Source organism: Adiantum capillus-veneris, chromosome 9 (genome assembly GCF_014529385.1).
Source record: "Adiantum capillus-veneris isolate H3 chromosome 9, ASM1452938v2, whole genome shotgun sequence".
NCBI lineage: Eukaryota > Viridiplantae > Streptophyta > Polypodiopsida > Polypodiales > Pteridaceae > Adiantum > Adiantum capillus-veneris.
This window is the reverse complement of record NC_140939.1, coordinates 18,643,191-18,659,882: the sequence shown is the minus strand read 5'-3', so window position 1 is coordinate 18,659,882 and position 16,692 is coordinate 18,643,191. Positions and strand designations below refer to the sequence as shown.

The window sequence follows — 16,692 nt, the reverse complement described above, 5'->3', positions numbered from 1 at the left end:
ACTTCATAAAGGTCTGCAACGCTTGCTTCTTTGGGCCGCGCCAAAAGCAACACACAGTCTTCTGTGGCTCCTTCATTGCTTCCACTTCATCTTAAGCCATGCTTCTTTTTTCTTCAAGAATTTCCATGGCTGAAAATACATGAAACCATTTTTAACACAAAACCATGAACATACCTATTCCATGTAAAGTGAGTCGAAAAAAACTTGTCTCCTCAAAGACTATGCATGCAATGTAGATGAACAAAGAGACGGAGTGCCAAACCGTTCACCACACGCACGCAAACAATAAGATCGAATCTTTCTCTTTTGATCTAAAGCAATCAACTGTGGCAATTCACAACAGAAATGCCCATGCTTGGTGCTCATACTTTCATGTGCTCGTTCGGAAACTGTGTCATGCCAAGGAAGAGACATGGAATGTGACTTCCTTACATACATACTTTTCAGCTTTTCATGAAAAACCCGCATACATTCGTGCTCATCCATGAGAGAAACGTGCTCAACATACAATATGTCATGCCTAGGAAAAGGGATCACATAACGATGCTGACTAAAATACAGGAAACGATCACAAATGAAACATTCGAACAATGCGTGCGTATTAATCATGCGAGCACATAATACTTCCTACGAGGGTTCTTTGGACCTAGGCTCGAGAGCCAAGATCGGTTCTTCCTGAAAGATCTAATCGTCCTGTGGGGATTCTTTGGACCTCGACTTGAAATCGTGATTGATCGAATCTACAACGAGGTTAGCTTCGCTAGAAAAAGCATCCACTAACTCATCCTTGTGAACAATCACATCTTCTTCATGTAACTCATCATGCTTGTGAGAAATCACATCTTGATCATGCAAATCATCATGCTTATCATTATCAATCAAATCATCATGCTGATCATTGTCAATCAAATCATCATGCTTTTCACAATCATGCAAATCCTGAGTGTCATGCTTTGGAGAAGAAGAGACTGAGAGAGTCTCCGTCTCCTGAATCTCTTGCGTCTATGTCGGCAAGGGAGACAAGAGTCGCAAGAACTCTTGTATGTGTCGATCGCGTCGTTCTTGTCTTGCCTTTCTTTCGGCTTCTCTTTCTGCTTTGTCTTCTACGTGTCTGCGTTTCATTTTTGCCATTCTATCTGCATCTCTTGCTTCGCGTTCTAAATTCTGTTTCAGAAACAATTGCTCCAAAGCCTCCATAGGAGTTAGTGCAATCCTTGACGTAGACGGGGAAGGGTCAGAAAAACCTCCAGGTGGGGAAAATTCTTCTTCGCCTCTCTCATGCTCATCACCTCCAAACGAAGTATCCATTCCGCTTTGAGTGATGACCATTCTGAAGTCGTGGGTTCTTGTGGTCTTGGGTTCTTAAGTTCACGAGGAACTTGGGTTCTTGGGGGTCTTGGTTCTTGGGTTCTTGAGGTTCTTGAGGTTTTCTTTTGCTTGCAAACCGCGTTTGAGAAGGATCTTCTCTTCACCCGAGTTCTACTCTTTTCCGTGGGCGCACCCCTTGGCGGCCTTGCGTTCACACCAAGGTTGCTTTTTCCCACCTCACGTCGATTGGCCGGCCGCTAAGTGCACAGTCCGCTCTCAATGAGTGAAAAGAGACACAAGGGGAGGCTGGACAAGCCCTTCTTTCTTGGGATTCCTGTCACTCTTCAACAAAACACGATTAGGAATCGACACGCCCAAGAGAACTTGGGTTCGTGCGAGCTCAACAAGCAAAAAAAAAATCTTGTGGTTCTTTCCTTGAGTGATACAGAACACTGCCAAAGCTCTGATACCAATGTTAGGTGCAGCGGAATGAATGTTTGCGCTTTGCTCAGGATGAGTGCTCCGAACTGTGCTCAAGGTTCATTTGTTCTTATGGAAGGTAGAGCCTTCCGTTCTTAATGAGAGAATGCTATGATCACAAACAAAGTGAATGGACACTGTGCGTGCAAGTGTATGAGACTGAGAGATAGAGAGAAGAGAGATACGACACCAAAGACGTTGTAAAACCCTCCTCCGAAGGCCCCACTCTCGTTGGTGAGAATGGTCTACTTATTGATTGCACAAAGTGGTACAATGACGATGCAATGGACTGATGCAACCTGGGACTATGTCGGTGACGACGACGGGGATGACGACGACGACTTTAGGGCTGAAATCTGTAGTCTTCTATCTGCTGAATTTCGGGGCTGTTTCGGTGGCTGAAAATGACTGTTTTCGATGGCTGAAAATGGGGATCTTCTGCAACCAACTAGGGCTGAATCTGCTGCTGTCCAATAGGGCTGAAAACGCTGACCATCTGATGCGATTGAGGCTGAAAACCAAAAACGCTGGGACTGCCTGGTAGCGTTAGTGAAATGTTGAGGTTCTGGGGGTGATGGCGATGCATGCACAGCTGAAAAATGCCAGCTTGGTGGAGAGGCCAATGATGTCAAAAACGCTAGGGTGTAGGTATCTGTGGCGATGCCAAACTCGAAACGCTAGGGCTAACTGTTGATGGCGATCAAGAAGGGCTGAAAACCCCAAGTGAGGGAAATGTCTGGCGATGAAGGGAATCTACAAACGCCAGGGTTCTGATGGGGTTCTTGCTAAGAAGGTGCCTGTTGAGCAGGAAGCTCCTGCTGCCTCTTCTGCCAGAAAGTGCTAAATTGGGTTTGCTTATATATTAACTTAGCAAAATTGACCTACCTGCTTTTGTTGGAAAGTCACTTAAAAATAATAAGTAAAAATACCAAAAATAAGGAAAATAGGCTAAATGCACTGGAAAATTCCCCTGATGGATTCTGAAGGGAATACTGATGATCATGCTGTGTGCAACCAGAGGATATGCATCCAACCCTATGTGTCCTTGGTGTGCAACCCTGTCACGTGACAAAAAAGGCAAAGAAGATCAGATTCCGACCAGTTTCTGATAGTTTACAAAGGAATCATCCTCTGACAGTTTGGACTCCGATCACATGTTTTATGCAAAGAAGAAACACTTTTACAAAGCCAACCAGTATGATTTTCTCGAAGATAAGAACAAGAAGACAAAGGAATTTAAAGAGGGTGGATAGTCAGTGAGATTTGAATCCTTTTCTGGATTCTGAGATGCTCTGAAGGTTGGCTTTCATTCAGCAGTTTGATATAGCCTTCTTCGGAGGGCAATACTCAGAGCACTCCAAGATCAGGATGGCACCATCGATTTTAAAGGGAAATGCACGAACATGGTGGTCCACTCTTCTTTTGAGGAAAGAAGCTCCGACCAAGTGGTTGAAATTCAAACGGCTCTTATTTCTTCTTGGTTGATCCAAGAGTATGAACGAGATGTGAGAACCGCTTGGAACCATCTTCGTATGACCAAGGGTGACACTTTGGATGCCTATTGTGAAAGGTTTTGGGATTCCTTTCTACCGACCTCCTTGTTTAAGAAGGTCACTTTCAAAGAACAAATTGAGCGGTTTCGCTGCGGACTTTCTACACAGATCCGAGATTACTACCTTGAACAAAAGTCTGAGTCCATACTGATAGGACATGCTAAGCCGGGATTCTCGATACATTCGGGTAACTTGACCTACCCCACTGACGAAGTTTTGACTCAGAGGACCAAACAGACCTCAACAAACGACAATAGAAAGAAGAACTCCTCCCAGAAAAAGAAGCATGCACAACCCCATTTGACTGCGGAGCAGAGAGCCGACTATCTCAAAGAGGGGAAGTGTTTTGGTTGCGGGGAACAAGGACACATCTCCGCAATGTGCCCCAAAAAGGCACAACGAGGACAGACGGAAGACAAGCCTGAGAGTTCTAGAACAACGGAAGAACGTGGCAAAAAAGGCAAGATGAAAGCAAGACTGGTACCCGATTGCATGGGAACCAACCCAAGCCAAAGGGAAGAAAGTACGGAGCTTTGTTGCGCATGGGACAAAGTAAAAGATCAGGAAGCCCTCATCTTCTTTGATGGAGGAGCCAAGGCCAACTTCATTTCACCTGAATTGGTGACTCGATTCGAGATTACGCCTGATAGGATGGGGCCACTGGCGGAGGCAGTTCTAGTGGCGCCCGGACGGTAATGGGTACTGATGTTGTGGTACTTGACGACGACGACTCTGCCTTGCGAGCAGAATACCAGTCTTGTGCTGACTCTGCCTTGCGAGCAAGTACTTTCACTCGAATGGCCTTGTCGTGAAAACATTGCGAGGTGCTCGGAGGTATTTCCAAGGGTTTCTTGTCGACGGAAGTGGATGCACGCTACATGCAAACGCGAATGCAGAAGAGGCTAGGGATCCTGTCTCCAACTCCTTCCATAACTGCATAAGAGGCAAGTAGGTCTTGGTACTCAAGATCTCGGTTCTCGTGTATCCGATGTCGATCTTCCTTCAAAGACATCGGAATGAAGATGGGTTCTAGTAAGTCTATGGTCGAGACTCAAAGATTCTTCAGGAAAAAAAACTAGGAGAGGTTCTTTGGGTTCTTGGTTCTGCTTGGGTTCTTGATGGTTCTTGGGGTTCTTGGTGGTTCTTCCCTTGAATTCGCGAAGCCGAAGTACACACACAGCTCTGATACCAATGGCAGGTGCAACGGAAGTGTTTATGGATTTAGCTCGGATCTAGTACGCACAAAAGCAAGGGACACTTTACTTCACTAGAAAGACTGAACTGAACTGAAAGAAAGAGAGACAAGAGAGAGGAAAGAGATGACACACGGATGTCCGGTCCCAACCCTCAAGGGTCCCCTTGCTCTGTTGCCAGAGCAAGTACTTTCTTTATTCTTGCATAAATGCTCATACAATGATTGGATGTTGAGATGCTGATGCTAATGGGTACTGATGTTGTGGTACATGATGACGATGATGTCAACGACGACAACGACGATGACAATGATGTTGACGATGACGACGATGATGTCAAGGTTGAAATCTGAAAATGCTAGGTACTTCTGCTAGAGATCTGCAACTACAGCGGTACTACGGAAAGGATCTGCAGCCGCTAATGCATGCAAAGCTGAAATGCAAAAACCCTGGCTGATCTGGGCTGAATCTGCAAAGCGCTGGCTGCTTTGGGCTGAAACCAAAAACGCTAGGCTGATCTGGGTGCTGATGGTCAATGCGGCGAAGATCTCCAAGTGGGAAGGGTGCAATACGGCGAGGTTCAGGGCTGATCTGAAAATGTTGGTTTTATGGACTGAAAACAATGGTCTTCTGATGCTGAGGTGTTGCTGACCGGATGCCTACCTCCTTGTGTCTCTGCATTCCTCTCCTTCTACCGAGCGTCCAATGGGTTTTTTTTATAGTTCCCTTAGCCATTTGCCCTACCTACATTCCAACTAGGGTAAATGAAAAGTCATTGATTAATAAATGACCTAAAAGAGGTGGTTCACGCGGTAAAATGCCTACATGATGAAATGTTGTCCTGTGCAAGAGAGGGTATGTGTAAGGTGCAGCGGAATGAATGTTGTATTTTCTCAAGATTAGTGATCTTTATTGCTCAAGGTTCCTTTTAGTTCTTACGGAAAGAGAGAGCTTTCCGTCTTATGGAGAATGCTGTGATCACGAACAAAATGAGTGGATATTGTGCGTGCAAGTGAATGAGACTAAGAGAAGGAGAGAGAAGAGATACGACACCGAGAGGTTGTAAAAACCTCCTCCGAAGGCCCCACTCTCGTCGGTGAGAGTGGTCTATTCTTTGATTGCACAAAGGTGTACAATGCGTATGCAATGGACTATGCAACTTGGTCTATGCCGATGACGACGACGACGATGGCTGAAATCTGAGATCTTCTAATCGCTGAATTTCGGGACTGTTTCGGTGGCTGAAAATGACTGTTTTGGCTGCGTTTTCTTGGCTGAAAAATGAGGTTTCTTAGGGCTGAAAACTGATGGTCTTTACGGGCTGAATCTGCTACACTTTAGGTGAATATTGTCGGTCTTAATTTGCTGCTGAAATCCAAAAACGCCAGGGGCTGAAATTGGTCCTTTTGTCGCCGGGGTTCTACAAATGCAAAAACGCTAGGCTGATCTGTTGTGTCGTGATGACGCCGGGGCTGATCTGCTGTGCACAAATCGCCAAGGCTGATCTGATGCAAAAACGCTAGGTCTTCTGTGGAGAAAACGCCAGAGTAGTCGCGGGGGTTGGTCTTGCTGAGAAGTTGCCTGTTGAGCAAGGTGCTCTTGCTGCCTCTTCTGCCATTTAGGGCTAACTTGGGTTTGCTTATATAGAAACTTAGTAAAATTGCCCTACCTACTTTTGTTGGAAAATCACTTAAAAATAATAAGTGAAAATACCAATAAATAGGAAAATAGGCTAAATGCACTGGAAAATTCCCTTAACTGATGCTAATGGATTCTGATGGGAATTCCGATGATCATGCTGTGTGCAACCGGAGGATATGCATTTATGCTAAGTGACTGGGCATGCACGGTCTACGAATAGACTCACAAAAGTGCCAGATCACTGCTAATCTAAACTGACTGAACTGACGGGAACCCTGCTATGGTGTAGCTTGTCCACGGACACATAGGGTTGGGATGTGTCACGTGACATCCCCTCCTTTTCAGAATGAGGTAATGGTACCGAACTGTATGGCGTCGAGGGAGATCGCCAACAGCATCCGGAATCCTGGAAGGGACTCTTCGCCGGCCCACTCTGATGTGTGGGTCATGCGGTACTTGAACTTCATAAAGGTCTGCAACGCTTGCTTCTTTGGGCGGCGCCGAAAGCGACACAAAGTCTTCTGAATCTCCTTTCTTGCTTCAACTTCGTCTAGAGTCCTGCTTCTGTCGTCTTCAAGAATCTCCATGGCTGAAAATTCCTGAAACAATCTCCAACACAAAACCAATTCCATGTATAGTGAAGGAAAAAAATCTTGTCTTCTCTAAAGACTGTGTATGCAATGTAGATGAACATAGAGACGGAGTTACAACCCGTTTCCATGAGAGAAACGTGCTCAACATACAATATGTCATGCCTAGGAAAGGGGATCACATAACGATGCTGACTAAAATACAGGAACCGTCACGAATGAAACACTCGAACAATGCGTGCGTATCAATCATGCGAACACATAATACTTCCTGTGATGGTTCCTTGGACCAAGGCTCGAGGGCCAAGATCGCTTCTTCTTGAATGATCGAATCGTCTTGTGGGGTATCTGTGGACCTTGACTCGAAAGCCAAGATCGAGTCTTGGTGATTGATCGAATCTACAGCGAGGTTAGCTTCGCTAGAAAAAGCATCAACTAACACATCATCCTTGTGAACAATCACATCTTCTTCATGCAACTCATCATGCTTGTGAGAAATCACATCTTGATCATGCAAATCATCATGCTCATCATTGACATCCAAATCATCATGCTTAGCAATATCATTCAAATCATCATGCTTATCTTTGTCATCCAAATCATCATGCTTATCTTTGTCATCCAAATCATCATGCTTATCATGGTCAATCAAATCATCATCATGCTTCACACAATCATGCAAATCCTGTGTGTCATGCTTGGGAGAAGAAGAGACTGAGATAGTCTCCTTTCCCCAAATCTCTTGCATCTGTGCCTGAACTTGAGAATAGAGTCGCCAAAACTCCGTGTTTTGTCGGTCGCTCTGTTCTTGTATTGCTTTTCTTTCTACTTTGTCTTTTGCGTGTCTGCGATCCATTTCTCCTTCTCTTGCTTTGGCTTCCAAGCGTGCTTGCTCGCTCTTACGCGCTATGGTTGTCATTCTTTCTTGGTACTGACGCTCTATGGCTACCATCTTTTCTTCATGGTCACGCTCTATTTCTGCTTTTCGTTTGGCATCTCTTGCTTTGTCTTCTAACTTCTTGTCAATCATCCTCTTGTCGAAAGCCTCCATGGGAGTTAGTGCAATCGGTGTCGTAGATGGGGAAGGGTCAGAAAAACCTCCTGGTGGGGAAAATTCTTCTTCGCCTCTCTCATGCTCATCACTTCCAAGCGAAGTATCCATTCCGCTTCGAGTGATAACCATTCTGAAGTCATGGGTTCTTGTGGGTCTTGGGGTCTTGGGTTCTTAAGTTCACGAGGAACTTGGGTTCTTGCAAGTCTTGGGTTCTTGAGGTTTTCTTTCGCTTGCAAATCGCGTTGGAGAAGGATCTTCTCTTCACCCAAGTTCTACCCTTTTCTGCGGGCGCACCCCTTGGCGGCCTTGCGCTCACACCAAGGTTGCTTTTTCCCACCTCACGTCGATTGGCCGGCCGCTAAGTGCACGGTCCGCTCTCAATGAGTGAAAAGAGATACAAGGGGAGGCTGGACAAGCCCTTCTTTCTTGGGATTCCTATCACTCTTCAACAAAACACGATTAGGAATCGCCACGCCCAAGTAAACTTGGGTTCGTGCGATTGCAACAAGCAAAAAAAATTCTTGTGGTTCTTGTGGTTCTTTCCTTGAGTAATGCAGAACACTTCCAAAGCTCTGATACCAATGTAAGGTGCAACGGAATGAATGTTGTATTTTCTCAAGATTAGTGATCTTTATTGCTCAAGGTTCCTTTTAGTTCTTACGGAAAGAGAGAGCTTTCCGTCTTATGGAGAATGCTGTGATCACGAACAAAGTGAGTGGATATTGTGCGTGCAAGTGAATGAGACTGAGAGAAGGAGAGAGAAGAGATACGACACCGAGAGGTTGTAAAACCCTCCTCCGAAGGCCCCACTCTCATCGGTGAGAGTGGTTTATTCTTTGATTGCACAAAGGTGTACAATGCGTATGCAATGGACTATGCAACTTGGTCTATGCCGATGACGACGACGGTGACGACGACGACGATGGCTGAAATCTGAGATCTTCTAATCGCTGAATTTCGGGACTGTTTCGGTGGCTGAAAATGACTGTTTTGGCTGCGTTTTCATGGCTGAAAAATGAGGTTTCTTAGGGCTGAAAATTGATGGTCTTTACGGGCTGAATCTGCTACACTTTAGGTGAATATTGTCGGTCTTAATTTGCTGCTGAAATCCAAAAACGCCAGGGGCTGAAATTGGTCCTTCTGTCGCCGGGGTTCTGCAAATGCAAAAACGCTAGGCTGATCTGTTGTGTCGTGATGACGCCGGGGCTGATCTGCTGTGCACAAATCGCCAAGGCTGATCTGATGCAAAAACGCTAGGTCTTCTGTGGAGAAAACGCCAGAGTAGTCGCGGGGGTTGGTCTTGCTGAGAAGTTGCCTGTTGAGCAAGGTGCTCATGCTGCCTCTTCTGCCATTTAGGGCTAACTTGGGTTTGCTTATATAGAAACTTAGCAAAATTGCCCTACCTACTTTTGTTGGAAAGTCACTTAAAAATAATAAGTGAAAATACCAATAAATAGGAAAATAGGCTAAATGCACTGGAAAATTCTCTTAACTGATGCTAATGGATTCTGATGGAAATTCCGATGATCATGCTGTGTGCAACCGAAGGATATGCATCTATGCTAAGTGACTGGGCATGCACGGTCTACGAATAGACTCACAAAAGTGCCAGATCACTGCTAATCTAAACTGACTGAACTGACGGGAACCCTGCTATGGTGTAGCTTGTCCACGGACACATAGGGTTGAGATGTGTCACGTGGCAGTATGCAACTATGACCGGCCTGAAATGCACGTCCTGCTAGAGGCTCACAAAAGTCGGGCTCAGTCCTAAGCTACTGGATCATGGTAGATTGTGGCAGACCATGTCCACGTAATGCAAGTGAAGTGCGCACGTGACAACACTTGTTCTACCAATCCGTTTTTCACACATGAAATCGATTATTTTTACAAAAGTTGTGGTAGTAGAGCCATAATTTACACTTTTAAAAGCACCATTATCTTGAAATATATCTCATATGCATGTAGTTTAAACTTTAAGTGCACTTTTGTCTTTGACCATAAATGCTAGCTAGATGTAAAATATCTTTTTTAATGCACTGTGTATTCTGTATCTTATCCACAAGTTACAAGCAATACGTGTATCATACCCGTACCTAATCTACGGTACCTGTCAGGTGCAGCGGAAGAGAACTAACTGAAAGAAAGAGAGACGACGAGAGAGAGAAGAAGCAGGGACACAAGGAGGCAGGCACCCAGCAGTCAAGCAACACCTCAGCAGGAGCCCTAGCGTTTTCTCAAGAAGAAGAAGGCCCAGATCAGCCTGGCGTTTTCAGTTTTCAGCCTTGACGCCGTCATCATCGACACAGTAACGTCGTCGACTTCATTGTCATCAACAAAGACCCTTAGTACCTCGTCGTCGACTTCATCATCTTCGACATAGACCTCGTCGACCTCCCCGTCTTCGACATAGAACCCGCAATACCCGTCGTCGACATCATCGTCTTCGACATAGAACCTCAATACCCCTTCAGTACCGTAGTACCCAGTACCCAGCATCAGTAGTGTCAGTACCCATTAGCATCAGCATCTCAGCATTTAGTCATTGTAGCAGCATTGTGCAAGAATAAAGAAAGTACTTGCTCTGGCAACAGAGCAAGGGAGCCCTTGAGGGTTGGGACCCGACATCCTTGTGTCGTCTCTTTTCTCTCTCTCATCGTCTCTCTTTCTTTCAGTTAGTTCAGTTCTTTCAAGTGAAGTAAAGTGTCCCAATGTAAGGTGCAACGGAATGAATGTTGTATTTTCTCAAGATTAGTGATCTTTACTGCTCAAGGTTCCTTTTAGTCCTTAGGGAAAGAGAGAGCTTTCCGTCTTTATAGAGAGTGCTGTGATCACGAACAAAGTGAGTGGATCTTGTGCGTGCAAGTGAATGAGACTGAGAGAAGGCGAGAGAGTTACGACACTGAGAGGTTGTAAAACCCTCCTCCGAAGGCCCCACTCTCGTCGGCGAGAGTGGTCTACTTGATTGCACGAAAGAGTACAATGCAAATGCAATAGACTGATGCAATGGGACTATGCCGATGGCGACGACGATGATGACGACGACGACTTGGCTGAAACTGTGGATCTTTGATACGCTGAATTTCTTGGACTGTTTCGGGCTGAAATTGGACTGTTTTCATGGCTGAAAATAGACTGTTTTCTGGCGGGTTAATGGCTGAAACTGACTGCTGAAAAAGGGCTAGGTTTAGGGTTCCCTTAGGCTGCGTTTTTGGGGGATAAGCTTGGCTGATAAAACGCTGCCACAGCAAAGTTCTTACTGCTGAAAATTGACTGTTTTGCAAGTGTCTAATTACCCTTACCCGGCTTGGGTGTTCTACTGCAATTGCTTGATGGAAACGCTGCCTTGGCTGAGGTTTCCCTTGCGTTTATAAAGGCTGATTTGCTGCAGATCTGGCGTTAGTGACTTGATGAAGAAAACGCTAAATTCTTCTAGTTGCTTGGCGATAGCTTCAAGGAGGGAAAACGCTAGGCAATGCCAGAGGATATGGCGACACTAATGGGCTGAGGATGCGGGGGAATGGGCCTCACCAAGAAGCTTGGAGAGGGTCTTGCTGAGAGAGGGAGGGAACACCTGTCGCTTGGTAGCCTGCTATGCTCCTTGGCTCATCTGCCAATTTGTGCTAACTTGGGTTTGCTTATAAATTAACTTACCCAATTTGCCCTATTGAGTACCCAACAAAAGTCACTTAATAAATAAGTGAAAAATGTCAAAAATAGGGAAAAATGGGATAAAGTCATCTAGAAAATCCCCAAACTGACTCTGATGGAATCTGATGGAAATGCTTATGCTTATGCAAGGTGCAACCAGAGGATATGCATCTACACTGAGTGACTTGGCATGCACGGTCTACGAATAGACTCACAAAAGTGCCAGATCACTTCTAATCTAACTTGACTGGACTTGACGGAAACCCTGCTATGGTGCAGCTTGTTCACGGACACATAGGGTTGGGATGTGTCACGTGACAGTACCTAACTACCCTGACCTATGGAATCTGTAGAGGGGTTGTTGTGTGTATGAGAGAGATCCATGCCGCTATTCCTGCTGGCTGGCATGGCCTCATGGAGGGACATACTATTTTACCCTCTCATCAGGGCTGGTGGGCATTTTTCACCCTCACTCTCGACACCAAATTGTTGTGCAACATGGACAGACATGTTGGCATTGGAAAGACTAGCAAACATGTCAATCACATCAAATTGGCTTTTCAGGGTGAGGTGGCTCTTGATCAGCACCTAGCTCCTTGTTTGCAACCTATTCAAGTGGTGGGCTCTTTGGGAAGGTGCTCTTGTGTTGACCCTGTTTTCAAGGCAAAGGAGGCACCACTTTGAAGGTTGTGGATTTGGCAGGGCGGCAACAGGTTCAATTGGATTGGAATCTTGGAGAGTGGCAGTGCCCTTCTATAGAGACTGATGGGGCCCCTATATAGCTGCTTTGCAAAACATTTCTATATGTTTTGTGTTATTTTCGAACACATGGCTAATATTTGGAAGGGATAAGCACCTCCCCTTGTGGGCTCTCTGGTGTGTCGAGAACAAAATAATTATAAATATATATATATATATATATATATATATATATATATATATATATATATATATATATATATATATATATATATATATATATATATATAATATTATACAAAAGAAATGGGTGTGTGTGTGTGTAGAAACAAAGATGATTGGAAGTTACCTAAGACTGTAGCCACACAAAACTGTGTCCCATCTCTTGAAGGAAAAATTGTTGGAATCTGATAGAGACTTGTCATGACAAAAAAGCTTTGGTTCAAGCATCAGATGAAGTGGTTCAATCCAATGAAGATGACATATTCTGATGTCTTTTACATGGTCAAGTGCATTTTCACACTAATAACCAAAGGGAAAGGGCTGAAACAGACAAATACACTATGCTTGCACATTTGAAGATTCTTGCACATTCTGTAGCTGAACTTGCTTCCCTCTTAACACAGTCATGAGGTGTGTCTCTACTCTTTGCAGATTTCCGGCAAAAGTTGAAAGTTACCGCAACTACCTACCCGAGTGCAAAGTTAGCTATGGTAACTTGGTGATAAAATTGAAGAGAGGAGAGGAAATACCATGTGGCTATGGCGTCCGTAGCAAATAAGTGATGCCGATGATGTCACGAAGACGATTTGATCGCGACTTGCGTCGAACGCAGCAAGGACCACTGTCTCCTGCGCTGAAAGCGCAAGCTGCCAGCTCTCCACGCTCGCCACCCTCAAATTCCTCATCTCTCCCGACAGCAGCAGCCTGAACGTGATATACAGGCCTACTCTCTCTCGGTGCCTAAGAGAATAACAAGGTGCCGAGACAGCTAAGTTAGGAGAGTAATGCTTACAATCACATGGCATTTTCTTTTGTGTTTTAGTATAAAATTGTATTATCCAATATACATACATAATCACAAATGGATTATATATTAGGAAGGATCCCACTTAAATAATAGGTTCATAACAAAATACAATAAAAAGAAGTACAATGAAAATAAGAAAATAAAAGGACGCATTGACAAACCAAAACAAAACAAAAAATCAATGCTTTTATTGAAGTCCTTAAATGAAAGGACTCTTTACAAATTACAATATTTTTTCAATAAGTTAATACTTCATATCATGGATCCAACTCCTATAAATGCACTCTTTAATCTTCTGTTCTTTAAAGCTTTTCTCAATATGCCCAAAAAAAGTGAATACAATTTTGATTAGAAAAATAAGGTTTAAAAATGAATACAACTTTGGAAATAGCATTCGAAAGGGACAACGTTCCTTTTTCTTGAACACTTTTAAGCTCACTTGAGGGACACATGTCTCACAATAAGAATTGGACGACCTTCACTCATATGATACTAAGGCCTTTAGCAGGCCAATAATAGTGTCTCAATGAATATGGTGGCGGTTTGTGTAATTCCACCTGGTTTGTGTACCTCCAAATGATGTTCTTTTTGTTTCTTGAGCCTAGAAGTGGCTGCTTGAATGATGTTCTTTTTGTTTCTTGAGCCTAGAAGTGGTTGCTTGGTATGATCTAGGCCATTAATGGCCTTCTACCCAAATCTCACAGCCAAGAATGAATGTATTTGGTTTGCTTTTCTGACCAAATGCGCTTGCTGCGATGAAAGCTTTAAGGTACTTGTCCCTTGTTTCGAGGTCTGCACACAGCTAGAAGCCAACACCGGTTGATCTAACAAATTGTTAGCAAAGCTCATCATCGATCTCATCCGATGATGTAGCAGAAGTGAACATAACAGTCGGCACAATGGTAGACGTCATTGAAGAAATGATGATGGAGATTGCAATATCAACACGATGATGGAGATCGCGGTGGACATGATCAACGTGAAAGAAGGTATGCAAGGCGAAGAGACCATGATAGAACCACAAGGATGGTGATTAAAGGACTCATGGATAGCATGATGGTGAATGCAAAGACTAGATCAAGAGGGATCAAGATGTGTTTGTGACCTGGTACACGATGGATCGTATATTTGGTACCTTGTTAGATGGTCACCAGACTTTGTAGACTTGTCCCTTTAGACCTAATAGAGCTTCACTTAAAGTTCCGTGGCAATCTGAATCGGTTTAGTCATCGAAATAGCGTGATGACTTAGAGCGGTGAGATAGGACATAGGCAGACTTTCTGATCTAGGAGTGGTGATTTACTTGTTGAGTTGATGCGTTCTTGTTCGGTTCACTTCTTGAGGATTGACACCCTCAAAGTGTCTCCATGGCCCATCCAAGTCACTTCCCTGGGTATTGACATTAATATGTTAGTGCCCCATAGCTATGCTACAATGTTCGTCGCGGTGACCTGCTAACAACTTACTTGGACAAACAATATTCTTGAAGAGGTGATGACAATCAGACAGTGTAGCACTCACACTATGTAATGGAATAAGCCTTTTAACCTGAGTTGGAGCGGAAAGTGAATAACATATTGAGCATTTCCTTGAGCATTCTTTTGTGTGTAGATGTATAGTGAGAAAGAAAGTGCTTGGATGGAGAGATCAACACTAACACATTACTTCATTAACATGGCATGAGCAATACTTGTAAAAGAGAGTGAGAGTTTAAAGAAATTAACACCAATAGAGGACCGGATTAGTTGGAGCCGGTCCCCCCTCCAATAGGCATTTGTATTATAGATTCTTCCATGACGGAAGGCTTGTTTACAATACAACTGTTTGTGTTCCTTGAGACCTTCTTGATGAGATGAAGATGGTAAGCTTCACTCACCAAGTATTAGCATAGCAACAATAAACATGATTAGCTTGAACTTGGAAAATACCCAGCCTCAATCCCAAGACCTCAAACACCATGAAAGGTGAGGAGAGCTGGCAGGGAGTGAGGAAGAAAAGAGAAGTAGAAGTAGCTCTATGAGAAAGCAATAACCCCTTGCACATAATCACTCATAGATCTTGTAGCATAGCTTAGCATAGTGTTAATGGAGATTAGAGAGATTGATAAGCAAGCATAAGCATTCTCTTATGTGGATTTGCTTCCATAGCCCAGAGCTTGTGGTAGTAGGCACTCAACTTCTCAAGCTTGGAGCAGGAGATGGAGTCCTTGCTTCACGAGAGTGCGTGAAGGGAAGAATGAGAGTGAGAGAGCTCATGGGATGCTCAAATGAGTGAGAGAGAGAGAGAGAGAGAGAGAGAGAGCTAGGTCAACCCCCTTTCCTAGGCTTCCTTTGAAGCTCATTGGGCCATGTAGCCCTCTAGCCAATGAGAGCTTGGCTCCCTTTGGGACAAGGTGTGTAGCCTCTTGACAAGTGTCCTTCTTTCCCCTTGTGAGGCTAAGCTAGCACCCCCCTTGCTTAAGCACAGCCCCTATTTGCTTGAGCAATGTGTCTCTACACTTGACATGTGGCCCCTTTCCTCCCATGAGATTATGGTCATTGGTGAGGTGCTCACATACTATCCACCTCCCTCCTTTGTGGGCTTGCCCCCTCATTAGTAGCAAGTACTTTGAACTTGGTAAGCAGGCAGGCCCCCTGCTTAAGCACAGCCCTAGCTTAAGCAAGCTGCCCCCTTGCCTGCTTGGACCTTAGTGACTAAAGAGTAAAAATTTAAAGACTATGTCTTAAGGCTTTTAACACTTACCTTTGGAGGCTTTAATGAAAACAACCCTAAGGTTTTTTGCTCCATTGGTTAACCTTGCTCTTTGATAGACCTTTTCTCATTTGGATCCCTTTACCATTGGCCCCATGCTGAAATAGATCTATAAGCACATCTATATCTTAACCCTTGTTCCCGTTTATTCTCCCACATTAAGTGATTAGTTTAATGTGAGAAAATCATTTAGGTTGGTCAGATATTAGATTTTATGACACACTATTCCTCCAAGATTATCATTTTGAAAAAAGAGACCGTGAGCCTAGAGGTAGATTTCTAGAATATTTTGATTGTAGTTTTTTATATTTTTAGTGGCCAATATTTTTAAGTTACCTCATTCTACCAGAAGCTATACTTTAAATAAGGAGGTCATGTAACTTCATGAAAAAATATTCTTGAAAGCTTGACAATTCCTTGGAGCTTGAGGCTTTGTGGCTATGGAACTTCACCAATGACATTATCTTTGATAAAAGCAGCTACTTGAGAGATTTTGGATTCTTTTGTGTAGCTCCCCCATTGACAAGATATTGTTAAATTGTTGAAACAACTGCAGTGATTTCTTCTAATCTTTCACTCCACAAAAAGTGAAAAAATTTATTGTAGATCAACCATACTTGAAGTGTTTAGGATGAGACGATGTAGATACCAAAGGTGGATAATAGGGCTAGGCGTATGGGCTCCAATTATGAAAATTACGTGGCAGTGGAGGAGATGGTGGAAAAGGAGGTGGCACCGATGG

The 16,692-nt window shown here is 44.0% G+C and overlaps 1 protein-coding gene across 4 annotated transcripts in view; it reads right to left on the bottom strand.

The window, feature by feature from the left end:
* ABO1 (IKI3 family protein) overlaps window positions 1-13,169 on the bottom strand; it is a 41,252-nt gene extending 28,083 nt beyond the window's left edge. The window contains exons 1-2 of one of the 4 annotated variants that reach the window (XM_086519477.1): window positions 12,922-13,061; window positions 12,519-12,853 (exon numbers count right to left, since the gene is read on the bottom strand). Coding sequence is in view for 1 of the 4 variants with exons in the window: in XM_086519476.1 (XP_086375602.1) it covers window positions 12,922-13,077 (156 nt within the window). In the remaining 3 variants the exon portion in view is untranslated. Of the gene's footprint in view, window positions 1-12,518; window positions 12,858-12,921 lie in introns of all 4 variants that reach the window. The other 3 variants (XM_086519478.1, XM_086519476.1, XM_086519479.1) reach the window with 3 other exon arrangements.
* Between the last annotated feature and the right edge of the window lie 3,523 nt (window positions 13,170-16,692).